The 19,480-nt window shown below is 57.6% G+C and overlaps 4 protein-coding genes across 4 annotated transcripts; all 4 read right to left on the bottom strand.

Annotated features, from left to right (window-relative positions):
* Positions 1–2,057: 2,057 nt before the first annotated feature.
* LBRM_33_1180 (conserved hypothetical protein) lies at positions 2,058–2,639 on the bottom strand (the record flags this gene model as incomplete). Its single annotated transcript, XM_001567837.1, has 1 exon — positions 2,058–2,639. The coding sequence occupies one exon, from the start codon at positions 2,637–2,639 to the stop codon at positions 2,058–2,060; it is 582 nt and encodes a 193-aa protein (XP_001567887.1).
* A 3,603-nt stretch (positions 2,640–6,242) lies between these two features.
* LBRM_33_1170 (conserved hypothetical protein) lies at positions 6,243–8,006 on the bottom strand (the record flags this gene model as incomplete). Its single annotated transcript, XM_001567836.1, has 1 exon — positions 6,243–8,006. One exon carries the CDS (start codon positions 8,004–8,006, stop codon positions 6,243–6,245), a length of 1,764 nt encoding a protein of 587 aa, XP_001567886.1.
* Positions 8,007–9,865: 1,859 nt separating this feature from the next.
* Positions 9,866–11,107, bottom strand: LBRM_33_1160 (putative nicotinate phosphoribosyltransferase; the record flags this gene model as incomplete). The annotated part of the gene is made up of 1 exon (XM_001567835.1): positions 9,866–11,107. One exon carries the CDS (start codon positions 11,105–11,107, stop codon positions 9,866–9,868), a length of 1,242 nt encoding a protein of 413 aa, XP_001567885.1.
* A 2,142-nt stretch (positions 11,108–13,249) lies between these two features.
* Positions 13,250–19,249, bottom strand: LBRM_33_1150 (conserved hypothetical protein; the record flags this gene model as incomplete). The annotated part of the gene is made up of 1 exon (XM_001567834.2): positions 13,250–19,249. One exon carries the CDS (start codon positions 19,247–19,249, stop codon positions 13,250–13,252), a length of 6,000 nt encoding a protein of 1,999 aa, XP_001567884.1.
* Between the last annotated feature and the right edge of the window lie 231 nt (positions 19,250–19,480).

Below are 19,480 nucleotides of genomic sequence, written 5' to 3'. Positions count from 1 at the left end.
GAAAAAGGTAAAAGGTGAGAGGCACCGTTGGCGAAGCGTAGAAGATACGCGAAGAACAGCAAAACGCGCACGTATGCACGCGGGGTGGGAGAGTGGGGTGGAGAACAGTTGTTTGTCTTTCAGAACTTATTGCGCAGCGGCAGCAGTGCCTTTAGTATTGGCCTCAAGGATGCGTTGCCTGCGGCACACTGTTGCCACCCACAAAGAGAGACGATCAACAGCGAGAGAGAGAGAGAGAACGAAGAGACTGTTTGGAGGAGGGGGAGGGCACACCGGAATGCTCACCCACCAAGTCATCTTTTGTAAGCAAGAAGAAACGAAGAAAAAAAGAGCACAACAGGGACAGGCGCATACCCACACGCGCGGGACACCTCTGGCATTAGTAACCAAAAGTGTGTGGAAACAGAAGAGCAGCAGCAGCAGCAGCAGCAGCCACAACAGCCGTCAAGAAAATATGCAGGAAAAGTCCTAGCAAGTAAACAAGTGATGAGCAAGGAAGCGAGGTAGAAACAGAGAAACCAACGAACACGCATACAAAACTGCGCTGCAAGACACAGAGAGAGAGAGAGCTGAATGAATGCCCAGCTTCTTCTCTACGGATGGGGGGGGGTAGGGGATGGGCGAGCTCAGCACGGATACACATTCTTCACATTTGTCACTCTTACGTCTGTTAGGGCGAATGCAACACGTGCCCATTTGCATCCGATATTTATTTATTGAAGGGCTGAGGGTGAGAAGGGGGGTGTGGTGGTGTTGGTGGCAACACATACACGTCTGCTTCTATGAGAGAGGGAGAGTAAGAGCGCAACTGTCTCGCTCTGTGTGTGTGGGGGGTGGGTGGGAGAGGTGAAGGAGCGGGGGAGCGCCAAATGCCGGCAGTTCCAGATCAACTAACAACTGCCGTTTTTCTCCTTTTTTTCTTTGCCATGTTTACTCGCTGAAGAGAGTTGAGTGCGAAGTGGAGAGAGCGGAAGTGCCTCGCTCTCTGAACATTGTGGCACGTGCATGTGGAATTCAAAGTAGAGCCGCCGATACTGGACGAGGGAGAGGGAGAGGGGGAGGGGGAGAGAGGTGAAGGAGGACGCTGCAATAGGCAGAGCAGAGTACAGCGCTGCAGGAAAGCATTGTCTTGTTCGACCCACGCGCACAAACCTGAGCGCTGACCCACCAGCAGAGTTGAGAAAGCACAAAGAGAGAGGGGTCGTGAAAAAAAAATGAGAAGAGCATGGCGCCCTTTCCCATTATCACGATGAGAGCGCGTCCGCCAGGTGGAATCACCTGCAAGGGCCCTGTACACTCGGCTGCCTCACTCAGTGTGCAAAGGCAATTGCAAGTCTACAGGCAGAACCGAAGATGGCGTCGGGGTACAACCGTACCTCTGCGTGGATGCGCTGCAGCAAGGGATGCCCCTCGAGTTGCGTTTGCATCTCCATCACCTCACTTTGGCTTGTCGCTTTGTTCTTTACGTTTTCGTCTGCCCTTGACGGCAGCACTGCGGGGGGTGGGGGGTGGAGGGTGGGAGGGGGGGAGGCGCAACAACAAGCAATAAATTTCCACGGAGACGACGACTTTCCTACACAGAGAGACGAAGACAGAGGAGAAAGGGGGGAGGGGGGGGGGAGAAATCTGCGAAGCACATGCACATACACACAGAGGGTGTCCTGCGATTCGCAGACGTACGTCACCGATGGAGGAGGAAAAGGGATGGTGAGCAGAGAGGAGCAACGTGTGTGCGTGTGTGTGTCTGCACGAGGGTCCGACGCCGTTGTGACTATGCAGGTCGTGAGGGCAAAGGGGTCAGGTGCTGCAACACAAGTGACGGTTGCGGCACGATGCAAAAAGAAAGCGGGAAGCAGAGGGAGAGGGAGGGAGGGGGGAGGGGAATTGACTCCGATGCAGAGGTGATGTTGAGGGCCTACTCTCCTCTGCGCAACAGCATTGCTCCCCTTTGTACACCATGAGCTTCCTGTGCACCCGTGAAAGTTGCCCTTCTCAAGGAACCTTACCTCTTCACCCATGCCTCCCTGTCCCACTGCATCATACCCCTGTCCCGCGCTCTAGCGCAAGCAGTCCACCGCCCGCTCCTTCTTTAGCTCAGCGTCCTCGGCCGGTTTGAAGTCACCCTTCACGCCGAGCAGCATTCGCACTTCCTCCAAGTCGCGATCGATAAGATACGAGGCCAACTTCGCCGAGGCGAGTTGCAGTAGTTCCTCATAATTGAGCAAGGTTGCCGCCTTCACCATCTGCACCGTGATGAACTCATCCCAATCGGCGATGAAGGCCCGATCCTTCATGTCCAGGTATTCCACTAACGGAAGCGTCATCGGGCGCGGAATTATGCGCGTCTTTATGGCGTACACGCGGTAGCACCCGTCCTCCGTGCCAAACGATGACATGCGGAAGCGGTACGACATGTGACGGCACACTCGCTCCAAGATGTCGCCGGTGAAGTACGGGAACGGAACCTCCACCTCTGGCAGAGGTGGTACGGACGGCGGTGAGGGGCGAGATGAGGAATATACCTTCTGTGCTGGGGGAACCGGCTGCCTAGTAGGAGTTGAGTCGCTCGGGTATACGCAGTCGGCACAGAACCTTGGCGAAGGATTTGACGTCGGAGACGCCTCTACCGATCCAGTCATCTCAGCAGCGGTACCAAGCGGTGGGTTGGCAACGGGCTCCACAGGAAAGAAATCCATCAAGTCCAGCACAGTTGCTTTGGTGGCCTCCTTGACGACCGCCGTTTTGGCACAGCCTTCTCCGTGCTGCTGATGTTGGTCTGATGGCTGCCAAGCCCCACCAGACGTAACTGGTGTGGTTGCGTCAACTACCTCAAACAAGTTCTCCAGCTCTGTTGCCGCATCCGATGCCCTGTTGTTCACTACATGAGGCGAAGACCTCTCGTCACCGCTGAAACCAGAGCAAGGGCCACTACCGTCACCGTGCGCTGTGGATAGCAGGTCTTGTCCATCCAGCAGGTCGCGCAAGACTAGTGAGGCCTCCGTGGCAATTGCGCGCTTGACCGGAACGCGCACCCCGTCGGAGGCAATGAAGACAAGGATCTGGCCAGCGGAAGGAAGCGTGCTCGGCGCTGTCGACAAAGCCAGAGAGCGCATCGCCATGGCGTCCACAGCAGTGAAAAATAAGTATTGTAACTGGTCGACAGTTTCTCTTCTTAGCCTCTGCAAGCCTGGCGTCGTCGTCGTTGCCCGCAGCCGTCTTTCACTGTGTGTGGGTGGGCTGACACTTAACTGTTTAGTTGGTTCACCCTTTAACTAGGCAGCTTATCCGCAGTCTTTTTTTTCTGATCTCGCGCGAGAGCACAGCGCATGAGTGTGCGAAATATGTGCCGTGATTCTCTGAGGTTCACCCACCTATCAGATACCCAGACACACAGAGAGGAGTACTGAAGTCCTTGTAGGTTTGCTTTGCGTTGGCGTTTCGTGTTTGTGTGTTCACGACAAGCGGGTCGCTGAGTGCGTGTACGTGTGTGTGCCACTACGATTTATTTGGTGTTAGCTGTGACACCCCCTTGGTGAATGTCCACCGGAGATCACGGTGCCGCTGTGCAGAAATGTAGGACAGGGGAACAGTGGCACAGCAAGCATGGGTTCGCTTGGGAGCACGACAAGCGAGAAAAAGAGGGAGAGGGCGATGGCGATGCGCACGCCAGCACCAACGCCATTCTCACCGTGGCACTTCTGGTGGCATCTCCTCGGTGCATTTTGCTTCCCGACCCAGCGAGAGTAAGTGTATCAGACCCCCCTCCCCCCCACACACAGACGCAGAGAGACCAAAATGCCTGCAGACAAGGTTCGTCAACGTTTCTGCCCACGTGGGGGAACGAGAGCTGTTTGCTTTGCTTTACCGGCCCACCTACCCACACACGCACACACACACATACACGGAAGGAGGGAGAGATGCACAGGGAGATGTGTAAGCGAATATTAAATCTCCTACATGCAACACGTCCCACCCTCCAACAACAAACAAACCAAACAAGCCAACTGAAAAGTAAATCTTGTGCGTGGTCAAACCCACCCACTCAGATAGCACTCTCATTATTTTCAATCAATTGAGTGAGCCCGCACATCTTCCTCAGCAATTCTCATGGGGAGGATAAGGTGCTAGTGAGAGCGACAATGAACAGGAAAGAAGAAATGGTAAGAAACACGCTCGGCACGCAGATGAAAGGGGGTTATAAACACACAGACAGAGAGAGAAAGAGAGAAAGAAAGAGAGAGAGAGAGAAAGGCGGTGTTGCGCCTTTCAGAAAGTGGACGGGGGCACCTGATGGCCTTTTGGTTGTGCCGCTGCACTCCCCACCCCCGACCCAGCCACGCACCAGCCATCCACAGAGATCCCACATGAACAATACACAGCTCCACTGCATTCTTGTGCTCATCAAGGCTAGCGACAGAAGAGGCTCAGAGAGAGAGAGAGAGAGAGAGCGAGAGTGCTGGATAATGTCAGAGGAAGGCGAAGGAGTGAGTGATTGACAGGTGGAACGCGGTCATCAGGAGGTCGGCAGAGGAAGGAAGGACAGGGAGAAAGAGGCGCAGCTCCAGGGCGAAGTACGTTGCGTGTGAGTCCATCGAAGAGCTAGTTATGAAAAAAACACGAGAGAACAAGAAGAAGTTCTTGTCCAGCTACCGCCATCCGTTATCACGTGCTGCCTCGCCGATCAGTAACAGTACATGAACCAGATACCCACGTTGCCTGCGTGCATCAATGAAGCCCACTGCGCACTTCCTGCTTTACCAGCGTGGAGGCGATCATGAAAGACGAGGCTAGGCGAGTGCTACGGCGTAGAGTCCGACCACTGATCACTGGAGTAAACACACACACACACACACACACACACGCACAGACACAAACACCGATGCTGAACCACAGCAATGCGTGTTCCACAGGTGCGCCAAAGCGTCTGGGTTACTTCGTGTCTGTCCACGAACACGCAGGCATGAACATGCAGTCTCGTCAAGAGCAGCATTGTTGCTATGCTCACTTACACACAGGCACGCCGGTTACACTATTTTAACAGCAAGAGGGCAGCCACGTCTTACGCTTTGTACCCCTCTCTAACCCGCAAACAGCGACAACATAGACGAAGAAGATGAGGCAGCAGTGACACAAGGGGAATGCCGGAGGCTTTGAGATTCCAGTCGCTGTCTCACGCTCAGCCATCAGTTCCGTGGTGCTCTAGTAAAACTTGTGACATCACTCCAGTTTCACTTATGGTCGTCCCCTCAACTCCTTCCCTCACCCTCTCTAGAGTGTGGGCATGAAGCGAGAGAAGGATCAAAAACTCCACCGAATGGCGTCAACACATTACCTAGTCAAGGTGGGAGAAGGGTGAGCACGAGCAGAGGGATGTGGTGGTGATGGTGGTGGGGAGGGGACAAGAGGGAAAGCGGCCTAAAGAGACACAGAGCGAGTCGCAGAAACGGCACACACAAGGTGAGGGTGCTTAGATCCTCCATCTCTACTCGACCCCCTCCCCTTCCCTCGTCCCCTGCCACCCTAAGCAGCCTCTGTTCTCACGGCAGGCCATCGCATCTCCTGATCTCTCTCAACCTCCTGCCGCCAGACACCTCCGCGCACACAGCGCACGTTTCTCATTGCCGCGCACGTTGGCAGTAAGCGCGCTACAGCAGTGCTTGCGTATCGTTTGCACATGTCAAGGGCACACAGACACGCACAGCCCACAGAGAGAAAAAGAGGCATCGCACGCGTGCCCCAAGAGAGGAGCGGAAATCCCCATCCCCTCCCTCCCCTTCAACTAGATTTAACTCCAACACTTCCACGTTATGACGGCATCGGCACAAACAGTGGGGCAAAGGCAACAGCCGTGTCGCGTCGCGGGATTCGCTGTGCAAAACCGAGCACCTCAGTGGAAAAGCGCCTGCGAAGCACAACAGGTGAGCGAGTCGCTCTTACATGAGTGACAGCCTCCCCCGGTTTCCACTCCGAATTCGTCCGTACCGCACGTCACTCGGACGTGTGGCTTTGCTCTCGTGCACTTGCGACAGCGAGAAAGGGGGACGGCCCGCCTGTACGGTAGGCGTGTGCACAAAGCGAGATGCACGTCTGCCATCACTTTTTCATGTAGTCATGATGCGGACCCCGCACACAGAGACACTGTCTCCACCGCGCTGTGTTGTTGCCTTCTTGTGGGCCAGGGGGGGGGGCAGGTGCGACACACGGACGTGCATACTATTCCTCTGTCCTTCCCTCCCACGGCTCTACGCAGCAGGTCGCTCCCACGTGGTCGTCTCCACGCCGGTATTCGGGTCACGGTAAGCATAGTAGGTCTGCTGGTACTCCTGAGAGAAGATGGGGCGCCACCCCACCGGCAGAGCGCCGTGGCTGTCGTATGTCACCGCCACAGGTGCCGGCGTTTCTGACGCAGACATGCACACCTCTACTGGGCGTGCATATCTCCTCGCAGCAATTGACTGGGCTTCGGCACAGGTGACGGTCTCGGGGGTCGTCGCCACAACAGGGGCGGCAGCTTCAGGATTGTTATGCTCCCTTAGCGCCGCCGCACGCGCATCGTGCCGGTGTTCATCACGGTGGCGGCGCTCGCAACGGCGTTCATGGTGACGGTGGTGACGATGGTGACGACGTAACGACGACGAAGAGGCACGGGAGTACGAGCGGAACGAGGAGGGGGAGGTGGAGCGACTGCGTGAGTACGACGGTGACCGTTTTGAACGCCACTGGCTGACGCGCGGGGATGGTGAGCGACGACGCTTGTGCTGGGCCGCAGTCGACTCCCCTTCGTTTGGCCGCACTTCTTCCTCGAGCACCACGGCTCTATTCGGTGAATCGCGATCGCAGATAGACGCAGGCCGTATTGCGTGAGGATCGGCTTTCCAGTTGCGCGGGGCTTTCACCTGCAGCCTTGCCAGATTCTGCGGATCGGTAAGGTCCAGCTCGGTGCTGCAGAAGGGACGCACCGCCACAGTGCGATGATAGTTGCGATCCCCATTTGGAAGATAACGTGTCTGGCCATTGCGTACGCTGTAGTTACAGTTTACATAGTAGCGCACCTCAGCGCAGATTGGCAGCGGCCCTTCCTCTGGCAGTTTGCGACTGCGCTTTGGGGCCCTGTAGGCGTTAGACTCACTCACAAACTCCACAGCGCGGCGTGTGAAGACGCGAATCACTTGCGCCGCCACCTCTGCGTTCTCCAGTTCGACCAGTGCCCGCCACTCCCGCTTCGCTGCAGCGCGCCGGCACTCCACTAATATGATTTTTCGGGGTTGGCATTCCCCCGCCAGCATTTGGTATACCATGAACGGTGACGGAGGGAAGCTGCTTGGAACACCACCTTGTCCTACATACGGGCCGCCCTCTCCGTTGTCGCGATGGCGATTATATATTTCTTTGAGTAGAAAAGTAACCACCACCGTCTGGCAAGCATCATCGCAACTTTCTACACCACTGCGCGCCTCTGTCTTTCGCGAAGAAGGCATGGAACCCGATGCTGTCACTAAAGTGGCTACGGGGACGGAGACTGGCGTCGGCGCCACTGTCGGCGCGCTCTGCGACACAGCAGAGTTTTGCGCAGCTTCCGCATGCGGCGCCACGGTTGGTGCGAGAACTGGGGTGACAGTCCTTGGAGCAGAAGCGGTGCGCTGTCGCCCTTCCGCGCCCCACGTCACGACTCCTTCCACGAGCAACTCATGTACACCCAGAGTCAAGTAGCCGCGCCTCAGCTCCAGCGCGCCGTCTTCGGTGCGAAGTAGCACTCGCACTCGGTCCAGAACAGCCCACAGCGCGTTTGAGGACGAAAAGAACACTGCACCGCACTCCATGACATCTTCACCAGATGTGCTGCGGATCGGTGGGGTGTTCAGCAGGATGCGCGTTATGCCGTTATCGGGATAATGCGTATCGAACAGCTTCTGCAGCGGCTGGGCGGCGCTGCGGAGCACCGGTGGCAAGTTCAGCAGCAGCAAGGCCATTCCTTTTAGGACTGCATCTTCATATCGGTGCGACATCCTCCCTCCTTTCGCCGCGACGAGTCTTTCTTGCAGTGGTGGGGAAGGTGAGCGACGCGTTGCAAATTTGTGCCACGCGACGCAAGCATGAAAACAAAGCGGACGAGCCAATAGCCGCTATCAGGTTGTGCCCGAGTGACAGAGACGCCCACAGTACCACAGATGAGGAGCACGAGAGCAGAGTTAAGCAGTAGAGAGAAAGGCAGAGAAAGAGAGAGAGCAAAAGGAGAGGTCGCCGGGGCTGAACTGGATTGCCTACTCTCGAGTGAAAGCATGAACTTCGGGAACGAATGAAGAGCAAAACCTCGCTGCTGAACGTTCATGCAACAGCGGAGTCCGCTGCAACGACGAAGGCGCGCCGCGCTTCTTTTTTCATGGCGTACAGGATATGTATATTCCCTTTTTGATTTTGGCTTCGGTAACAAATGTCCTTCGTGAGGCCTCCGCTATGGTTTCTCACAAGGCCCACTTGTTTCGCTGTGTGTTTGTCCTTTTCTCTCGCTCTTCGGTGTTCGCTTCTTCTCCCGCCGGTGCTGCTTTCGAAGGAGCGGACGGAAAGTGCAAGAGGAAGGGAGAGGGGGGGGGAGGGTAGAATGGCACGAGGAGAAGAAGAAGAGGAGAGGCTTAGCGACATGCTGGAAGAAACAAGGTAGGCAGTGCGCGGGGCCCTAAATGCTAACGCGGAGAACGCTACAAGTGGCCGTAGAAGGAGAAGTAGATCTCGCGTGAATGCCCTCCTCCCTCCCCCCATGGCAAAATTATGGGACGAGGTGACGAACAGGGAAGTGCTGCAGCGAAAGAAAAAAGGAAAAACGCACAGGGAGGTGGAAGAGACGGAGAAGGACGATTGGGGAAGGCGGCGGCCGTCGTCGTACCACGCATATTAGTCGTATGAGGAATCTCGTAGACACACCTAAACACGTACGCATCCACGCAGGCAAAGGAGGAGAGCAGCAGTAGCATACAGAGCAAATAATGAGGGGAACAACACACACACACACACCAGCAAAAAAAAAATACAGAGAAAGCCTCCTCTCGATCCACCCACACCCACGCAATCCGTTACACATCTCCCTCCCCTCTGCGCAGTGCCCGTTATTGTGGACTACTTCATTTTCTGCTTCTCATCACCCTCGGTCACTTCACAGATGTGCGCGCTTTGTTGTCCCTGCACTTTCGGAACAGAGATGCCAGGACGTCTGTCAGGTGTACGCATGCCCGCGTCTCGCCCACAAATGCTTCTGAGACCACCGATGTGCCCGCAACGCACAGACATCACAACACCACCACCCCTTTCCCTTCTGGTGTAGAGCAGGAGGGGTGTGTGGAAGAGAATAGAGAGTGCAGAAGAGGTGCGCGAACACTGGACGAAGGGGTGGGGAGGGCGATATAGCGTAGGAATAACGCACAAGATGAAAAAAGAACAGCAAACGTGAAGAGAAGCAGCAAAAGGGGGAGAAGAGGATAAAGCTGAGCCGCAAGCGTGATGGTGCGGGAGTTGCACTGCCGCTTTTACTTGACTGCTTTAAAGGTAATGAGATGCGCAAACAGAATGACAGGGAGTGACAGAGAAGGCAGTACGCTGAAGAGAGGGAAAGAACAACAACGCCGCCGCGGCGCCAGCGGCACATGCGCCACCCCTGGGGAGGATGCAGTCCATCAGGAGAAGCTCCTTGACAAGAGCGAAGAACGGCACATCAGCCTGAATGCCACCACACACGCACCTCTGTTTTTTTTCCATCTCTACCCGCCTTTCCTTCGTTTCGCGTGCTCAGCTGTTTTCAATACCCCTTGCCGCCTACACTTGTGGTAACTTCTTTCCTCAGCAGCTGGGGCTCTATACGCCATACGAGGCCCATCTAAACCTTGAAGACCTCTTTCAACTTTTCTAAATACTCGAGGTCGCCGCAGGTGCTCTTCCCAGGGCTGTCAGACACCTTCGCGACTGGTTTGCCCTGGCATCGGACCATCTTAATGACGATGTTCATCGGGAGAACTCCCTTGATGGAGCACGTCAGTTGCGTTCCGATACCGCACATCACCTGTATCTCCCGCTTGAAGGAGTTATACAGCTCCACCGCTTTCTCCAGATCCAGGCCGTCTGAAAAGACGAGAGTCTTCGTGTGGGGGTCGATCCCGAGAGCTTTGTAGTGGGCCACAGCCTTCCGGCCCCACTCCACAGGCACACCTGAGTCCTGCCGCAGCCCCTGGTAGGCGTTCGCCAGACGCGTGTCGAAGTCGCTCAAGAAGGCGTCCATCGTGATGCAATCCGTGAGTGCAATGCCGAGGCACTGCGGGTACTCCTGTAGCCAGTAGTCCATAGCCATAATCTGGAAATGGCGGAGCTCTGGGGATAGCTGCTGAAAGGCCTGAAACCACTCGTGCGCCTGAGTTCCCACTGGCGGCAGACCAAGACGCCGCGCCAGATCATAGTTACTTGTACCGATCAAGTGCGGCCCAAAGCGTGTGTCATCCTTCAGTGCTCGCACAACCACTTCCTGCACCGCCTGGCTGCATCGCCGGCGCGTGCCGAATTCAGTGACCTTGAAGGTAGCCAGCTCAGCCTCTGTGTGATTTGCGAAGAAGAGGTCCAATTTCTCGTGTAGGGTCACCAGCGCCTCAGCCGGGCCTATGCGAGGGTGTCTGCTCTGCTGAGTGACTTCGCTGATGATTGCCAGTAGCGGGATTTCCCACAGAATTGTTTCCACCCATGGCCCCTCCACAGTCACTGCCAAGTCGGAGCCGTCCTCGCCAAACTCGTTCTCACACGTCAGCATCTGCGGCACAGCGCGGATGTGCACCTGCTCCGGTTTGTAGCGGTAGCCGCGTAGATACTCGAGGTAGTCCTCCTTGAAGAAAGGCAACGTTGCCAAATACGTGCACTCCGGCTCAGTCAGGCGCACAGTCGCCATATGTTGCACTTGCACGCAAACGAGATCTGCGTAGATGCCAAGGTGGTCCTCCTTGTTGCGGCAGTTGAACTCATAGGCTGTAATTACGGTTGGGTTCTGGTGAAAGATAGCCTGCTGCATGTGCAGCTTGTAGGCGTCTGTGTCCAGGAAGGATTTAATAATCGGGCGGAACTCATTTGAGTGCGTCATCGTGCTGCCTGTGATGTTTTTCCCCTTTCCTTAGCTGTTGCTGGAGGTGCCGCACAAGAAGCGTGTAGATGATAAGACGCGCAACACACCACGGCGCACTCTCCGCGCTGAATCGATGAGGCCAGCGCGCAAGAAGTAAGTAGAAGGACAAGCGAAGGGGAAAGAGGGAGGCATTGCAGTCAGTCTGAGAAGAGGAAACGGTGATGAGAAATAGAGAGGAGAGTAATACAGCAACATGAATTATAACAAGCGCAGCAAGCGATAGGAGCCCGATTAGGAAGACGCCACAAACAACCCCCAACAGACTAGAGAGCGTCGAGGCAGCCCTTGTCCTGTCTTTTCGGCAGCCACACGATTTCTGGCATGCGGCTAGCGACATCATTTTTTACTGCTTTCGCTCACTTTTTTTTCACTATGCGGAAAACAACAAAAACTTCCGCTCGCATCTGTGCGCACCACAACGTCGTGATGGGCTTTCGCTGCCTACACGCCTCCACACCCGGCCGTACAGCACACAACCTCCCACTGCGCTCGGCGCCCCGGCCTGCCACAGGCCCATCGTGTCGTGCAAAGCAGGGCTTGACACGCGCGTTACCACAACGCTCCGCCACACTCATCTCAGCACAGCCCTGCCTCGAACTCTACCCGCCCACTCCGCAGGTCGCCACGAGGTGCATCCCTCGGCGTGGCGCAGGTGCCCCCCCCCCCCCTCCACACACCTGTGGGCAGCGAGGGTCGGGTGGCGTCCGTCCGCATCACGCTGGCACATGGGCGGAACAGGCGTGTTCGCGGCCGCAGGTCGCTCCGACGCAACGCCGCCCAAGGACCTGGCCGCCGACACCAGGAGTGGTTCAGCATGCGGCAGGGGATGGAGGGGGGGGTTGCTTGGCTTCCCCACCCAGAGTGAGTGGTGGTGGGGGGAGGGGGGGAGAGGGAGGTACTGGGCCCCTGATACACCACGCACTGAGGTGCCCTCACCTCATCAGGGCCCTTGTGTTGGAGCAGCTGAAAAAGCTCGAGCAATCGAACAGAGATGGTCACACCAATCACTACTAGAGTTAGCAAAGTAGTGAAGGGAAGAGGAATGCAGGGGTATTATGTAGTACACATCGCACACAGGGAGGCTATCGGCGCTGTTGTCGATGCAGCGTATCACGGCTGAGTCATAACAGTAATAAATAGTAAAGGGGCACCGGGATGCTACACAGACGCACAAATGAGTACAGAGACAAGCGCAAGGAAAAAGAGAGAGAGAGGGGGGGGGACTAAACACATAAAGGAAAAAGCGGCAGAGGAGAACGCGCAGGCGAGCGAGCACGAGAGTAAACGTTGCAAGAGGAGGAGGAGGGGGGAGGAGAGAGAGAGCAGCGTGGATATCTACGCAGAAACACACACACACGCACAGAGAGACACACACACAGACGCACAGACGCACAGGCATACGCACGCGCGCGTACCCAACGGATGCTAATCGAGTGAGCGAAGAGGAGCTCAAAACAAAAAACAACAATCAACAAAAAAGGAGCAGTTGTGTACATGTCGGGAAGGAGGGGAAAAGGGGGGAAAACGAATAGAAGCGACGCGATTCACACTGCGTCGAGACCGAGGTGTCCGCAAGGCTGTAGAGGAGAGTACATCGTGATGGCCTTCGTGCTTGAATTACTTTGACATTGAAGGCAACAAGATAGTGCGGAAAGACAACCAAAAGGAGAAGGACATCCACAAGAGAGAAGCACATAGTGTTTACCATCAACACACAGAGAACAAGAGAGAGAGGGAGAGAGAAAAGGGCTGTGAGACGGCGTCGTTGGGTGCTGAGGGCGATGGTAACAAGACGAGTGATAGGAAGGATGAGAGGAGGGTGTGGGGGTGTACTAAGTCACACAAGAGGAGATGAAAACAAAGAGAGAAGCGGTTCCAGAATGTTACTCGAACAAGGATAGGAGAAGGGTGCCGAGAAGGATGAACACTGTGAGAAGCAATGTGGGTGGGCTCATCCGTCTAGAGAGATCCACATGCATACATACATTTCAGTACACGTCCACATCCCGCACTGCTGCGGGATACTCCGGCGATGCCATCTGCTGCTTCTCAATACAACCCAGAACACACGCACGTCCTCCTGCTGCCGCGGCCTCGATTTCACCGCCGCGTGCGGGTCGTTGGTGGCGTGGCGGCCAAGTGGTGCCGTCGCGAGCATTCCAAGGAGGGAGCTGGCAGCTCCTCCACTGGTGTCACGTACATCCTTGACGTCACGTGTGCCAGAAACCCCTGGGAGGCGTTTGTCAGCTCCTGGGCTGCAGACGTACGGCACTCCAGGAGGCGTTGTTGCTTCTCCACGACGGAGTCAAGGTGGTTAAGCACACTCCATGCTGGAACCAGGGAAGGGGAGGTAGAGCAGGAAAACCTCGCCGCCGTCTCGTGCACAATGGACAGGTGCCGCAGAGAGTCCACTGCCGCCGAGCCTCCGGTAATGCCCGTGGATACCGGATGGGTTGGCACTGGGATCGCCAGTGCGGCCAGCTTCTCCCGCGCTGCCGCGGTACGGGTATTCTCGACGAGACGTGTGTGCTCATGAACCAGGTAAGAGAGCGCTGGCGTGGATCTATGTTGGCCAACAACAGCTCCGCTTTGCGCTTGGGAGGCAGTTGCGGACAGAGGTCCCGCTCTATTGATCAGCACGTCACGCGGCGCGGCACTGGCGGGGGCTAACGCACTGAGGGCGGCATTGCTGCCGCAGTGCGCAACTGCCGTGAGCATTGGCACTGCTGTGGAGACCGCGTACGAGGACGGTGGGGTTTGCGTGTCGGCACTTGTCGATTGCTTGCTTGAGTGTACGACAGGAAGAGGCGGCGGCTGATGAACCAGTGATGGCTGCTTTATTAGCGACAAACCCCCCGGGGACAGTGGATTGAGAAACAACGTCTCAGTCGCGTTCAGGCTGCACTGCGCCACCATGCCCATCCCAAACGGTGTCGCTACCATCGTACGCGACTGCCGCCTGCGGTTCACTGGACTTCCACCGACGCTGAGAGGCGCATCTGTAGAGGTCATGCTGGGATGGCGGGGCGTTATGGAACATCTCGCGTCTTTTGCCAGAGATACCGCACAAACGGTGCTGCGCCGCGGTGCGATGGACATGTCACAAGGCTCACGCGGCTCTTCTCGTAAGCTGGCAGAGGTGTTGGTGGCTTGCTCCAATGCTCCTAGAACATAGCCCGTAACCCTTCTTTGTTCAGCGGAATCACTGGACTCGCTGGCTGCAGAGAGGGACACCGACCGTGTCTCTGCTTGCCCGCTCTCTGCAGCACAGGATGCCTCGGGGCCACTGAGCAGGAGAATGGGCAGCTCAGATGGCGCTGCTCGCGGCTGGTGGTACGACAAGAACGGCGATGTGTGCCCCTGGAGGTTGCGGTCCTGGAGCTGATGTGCATACGCGCGCTTTAGCACCCCTCGAAAGTGTCGACCTGTTTCATAGCGGTGTCGCGTGTTTTGCCGGAGGCGTGCGGTGAGACAGTGCTTGGGCGGGCCAGTTTGGCCGGGTCTCAGGCCCGAGAGGAGAAATCCGCTGGCAACGTCGGAGCACAACTCGCGCCTAAGGCCCGTGCCCGCTTCGGCGTTCTCCGCAAAAACAGCGACACTTGGGTGTCCGTAGCTCGGCAGCTTGTCCACTGTCGTGGCGCTCCCAACCCTGTCTAGCGGGTGCATGGCGTCAGGAAGTGACGGACGTGGCGCCAACGACGTTCTAGCGGCGGCGTGTGAAGGGGGACTGCCAGTGCACTCGAAGTAGACGGATCCGCCCATTGCTCGCCGTAGCGACACGCTACCACCGTGTGTGAGTTCACTGGAAGACCCGACTGGCATCTCAGGTCGCGTATGATGCGTCGCGTACAGGTCGGCCAAGTAATCGTGGTAGCAGCCACTTTTCGTGATCGCGTTGTGCTCCTCCTGTTGCCAATTAAAGTTACCAGCAGGTGAGCAGGGCAGCGGCACAGCAGGCGGAACAGTCGGTTCGCCCATGAAGCGAAAGGTTGATGGTCGCGCGGCATCCCATGCGTCCATTCCGAGCTCTCCGATGGGAACTCCAGCCAGCGTGAAGACGCGCACGTAGTGGTCGACGCCGGTGCAGATGATGAGCAGACGAGCCTTGCCAGTATCCTTGCGTGCCCCCAGCGAGATACTATCCGCAGGGCTGTCCCTGTCCTCTTCCAGCGCCGTAGCAGCAGCTTCGGCCTCAGTGTCTGTCTTGGGCGGCGGCGCGGCGGCACAGCCGAGCGGGGCGGTCTCCTCTGCGTGAACAACACGGATTCCGGACAATGCGAGCCCACTTGCAAACACGTGTACGCGCTCCAGCTGCTGCAGCACCGGCAGCGACCGCTCGGCAGCCTGTGCATCGTCTGATGCGCTCGTCGTCGACGCTGCCACCGCTGGGAGTTGCTCCTCCTTTGGAGTCGGCGTCAGAGAGTACAGGGCAAAGTTCGGCATGGCGAGAGCAGCTGTCTGCTCGTGCGAATCGGTCAGCAACTTCCACTTCACAAGACATACGTGCACTTTTCCCTCTCCGTCGCCAAACACGAGCATTCGCCCATCTGTCTCCTCCATGCTCATGATCACTATTGCACCCTCGCCCTGTTTTGCATCCTCGACGCCAGCCGCAGTTGTCAAGCTCACAGCGCCCAGGCAAACGCGACGTAGGGTGTGCCAAAACGACACGGTGCCATCCTCCTGACCCACGAGCAGCAGCCGCGGGTGAACAGTCGGCAATGTCATCATGCAGTTTACACGCGAGACAACAGCACCCGTCATCACTGCCGCCGGTGTTGTCGAGTCAGCGCTAGCCGCCTCTGGCGTTCCAGTAGCCCTGGCTGTGTTCACGAGGGACGCGAGAAAGAGCGTGGCGGCGCCAGGGACGGTGCGCTGACTGTGCGTGCCGCTGCTGCTCATCAGCGGACCGGCGGCCGACACAGTGCTGTTTCGCTGCGGCAACGCACTCGGACCTCCGATGTTGACAACGTCGCCGCCCATGGCAGCCGAGGTTGGCGTAGGAGAGAGAAGACCACCGGTTGCCCATGCCGGGGATAGAAGAGACTCGCGCACCCACAGTGGCGCACCTTCCTGCCGCTCGAAGAGTACGTTGTACAGAAGCACTGCTCCAGAGGCGGTGGAGCACCCGATAAGCTGCGGCCCCAGCTGCACTAGCATTGTTACATCGCCCAACGCACTCGGCACCGTCCACGACGACGCCGGCGTCGTGGAGTATTCGCCGAGCTGAGGACCGCTGCTCCGCGCGGCGGCACCAGTTCTATCCACTGCCGCGTCCACGTATAGATGCGAGCCAATGGCGAAGATGTATGAAATAGACCGGTGGCGCAGAAGGGAGCCGACTGCGGTGACATCGCGCCTTGTCGATGGTATCGCCACCGCTGCAGTGGCCGTCACAGACCACTCCGAGGAGGTGACAACAGGGCTGCTGCTGCTGCTGCCGGACATTGAATTCATTGTCTTCTTCGCCGTGCCTCCCAAAGCTGCTGGCGACAACGAAGGTGACGGTGATGCTGTCGCAGCGGCCGCTGTCAAGACGCGCTCAACTTGGCCGTTCAGGATGCTCCATACAACCATGACCCCGTTAGCAAAGCCTGTGAGTAGGCGGCGCTGCAAGACGTCCATGGAGGCAGCCGTCGGCCGAATCGGGGCTGAAGCTGACGTCGTGTTTGAGAAGTTTGAGAGAAGAAACGACGACTCCTTCACCCCTGAGCGTGGCATCCACGTCATAACAACACCGTCTGTTCCCACTGTCACTACCTGTCCAAAGACACGCGAAGACAGCGTCGTGAGCATCGGCGCGTGGTGCCCTCGGTAGCGCTCCGGAAAGTCAGAGGAGACCTGCCATTTCACGCACAAGGAAAGGGGGAAGTGCCCAAAGCACAGCACCCGCTTCCGCGCCTCATCCACATGCATCCGCGAGATGACGGAGTGAGTGGCCCCAACGGCACCGCCGAAGCGATCGAGGGAGCCCGCTGTGGCCAAGGAGAGCTCCTGTTGAAAGTGGAACCCTTTGCAGTCATAGACGTGTAGCACTCCATCGAGGCTCATCGTGAGCACCTGATCACCCATGAAGGCGGCCCCGCAGCAAGGGCTATTGGCCGGGCCGAGCAGTGCGATGGGTAAGGGCTGGGACCATTCCCACACCAGCGCCCGCCGCTCTGGGCCGACAGTCAGCAACATCTTCAGCTGCGGGTGCACGTCAAAGTCAGTTACGCTTGCGTGCTGATCGGGGAGGCCAGCCGCGTAAAAGGCCCTAAGTGGCTGCCCGGCCACGAGAGAAGTGACGCGGACGTGTCCGTCGTCGCCTGAACTGACTAGAGCGTGCAGAGACAGCAGCAGATGGAGCTTTGTAACACGGCCGCGGTGAAGCTGACGGAAGATGTGCCGTGCCACCAGCACCCGCTTTCTGCTGAGGTGGTTCTGATGCGCCAGCTGAAAGAGAAAAACGTCACCAGTGCTCGTCCCGAGCAGTAGCACATCCTCTTGGAGAGCAGATTCATGAAACGCCGTCGCTGTCACGGGGTCAACTAGGGCAGTAAGAACACCCTCCTCCAGTTCTTGGCGAACATAGGGGCCTCTGCCAGCCCCAGTAAGCGGGGTGTTGTCCTGGTGCAACGCCTCAGCGGCATCGGTGGTCGTCAGCGAATAGACCATAGCCAGAGAAGATGTAGGTAAAAGAGATGGCATCGGTGTGCCTGACGAGGACACCTGTGATGCACTTGTACTCACTGTCGTGCTGGTCGCGTCAGTCTGTGTTGACGTGCTGCGGTGCGGGTGCTCAGGGGTAGCCGTTTCTTTGCTCGTCGTATGCACGGCACGGCACGCGTGCATGGCAGAAGAAAGCAGACGCTGCATGCGCTCCTTATGTGACTCGCACGAGCCGGAGCGGTTCGTAGGGGGACGCGGTGACAACGACGTCTTCGATTTATTGAAGGGGCTGATGCCCGGCGGGACGAGGCGCACTCCGCCATAGCTGCGAGCACTCGATACAAGGCTCTTTGTCTGCGGCACCCCGCCGACATGCACAGTGCCGATAGTCTCGCTTGCGTACGTCATATTGACTGAGGACTCGGTGATGCCACGGCCGTGGTAGACGCGCAGCACCTCGTACGTGGAGCCACTCAGAATGTATACCCAGCGATCCATCGTGACGACGTAGAGAACACGCTGCTTGCACCCCCAATGCAGCCCCACAATCCACTTGTCCACCTGAAGCAGTAGGCCACGGTAGACAAGGTCATTGCCGCTGCTCCAGGCTCGCACTGACCCATCACTACACCCCGTCACGAGGAGGCGACGCACCGGCTCCATCGCGACGCACGTGATGGGGCTGCCATGCTGATCGTCAAAGCGCATCCCGCGTGGCGGGCCGCCGAGGACGAAGCGCTGATTTTCGAGGGCGACGTCGGCCTTCTGCCGTGAGCGGGTAACCAGAAACGCGGTCAGCTCACTCCAGGAGACGGTCTCCTGGGTCTCCGAGATTGCCTTTCTGAGCAGTGACAGGATGTCGGGCACGGTGGCAGATGGCACTGCGCTCTGGATGGCGCGGATGAACTCCTCCTGAGACAAGCTTCGCAAACCTAGCGTTGGCGCAGAAAGCGGAAGAGAAAGGGCAGGCGAGTGCATGTGTCCCTTACCTGCAGCAGATGAATGCACGTCAGTCGCGTCACGCGTGCGTTGCTGGCCAGGCCGCTGCGCAGGATTTGGGCTTCGCGGGAGGTCAGCGACGATGACAGAAAGCTCATCTACCGAGCGGGACGTATCCAGCGCTCGCAGCGCTACAACACGGTCAGCAGTTCCGCTACCTGAGCCCTTGCTTGATGATGTGTCCAACCATCGAGTCACTGCCCCGTGCGGGGGCGCTTGAAACGCGCACAAGATGCTCTTCAGCTCTGGCAGGCCGATTCGCTCCTCCAGTGGGAAATACGCCACGGCTGATGCGGAGTGCGTTTTGCGCACCCCTCCTTCCTGCGCTGCGTCTACAACAGTTGAAGGTGCGGCGGCCACGGTAGGCGGAGATGGCTGCTTGACGGCTAAGACCCACTCATGCAGGTTGGCTCCAAGCGTCGCAGCGTAGTGGGCGGCGTTGCTGGTCATAGCGGTTGTGGTCGCTGTCATCGTCGCTGCCACGGCGTTGGGTGGCGATAAGGGGTTGTCACTTGGCACGACCGACGGAGAGATCGAGGACGCGTTTGAGGGTCGGACATCGCTATCGATCGACTGGCCTAGCGGTGCATCTTGCGAGCGACTAGCGCTCGCACCACCACGCACAGTCATCGGCCGCTTGCTTCCGCTTCGGGAAGGCTGCATACGACTCAACTTTGTTTG

Source organism: Leishmania braziliensis, chromosome 33 (genome assembly GCF_000002845.2).
Source record: "Leishmania braziliensis MHOM/BR/75/M2904 complete genome, chromosome 33".
Lineage (NCBI taxonomy): Eukaryota > Euglenozoa > Kinetoplastea > Trypanosomatida > Trypanosomatidae > Leishmania > Leishmania braziliensis.
This window is presented reverse-complemented; position numbering and strand designations above follow the sequence as displayed.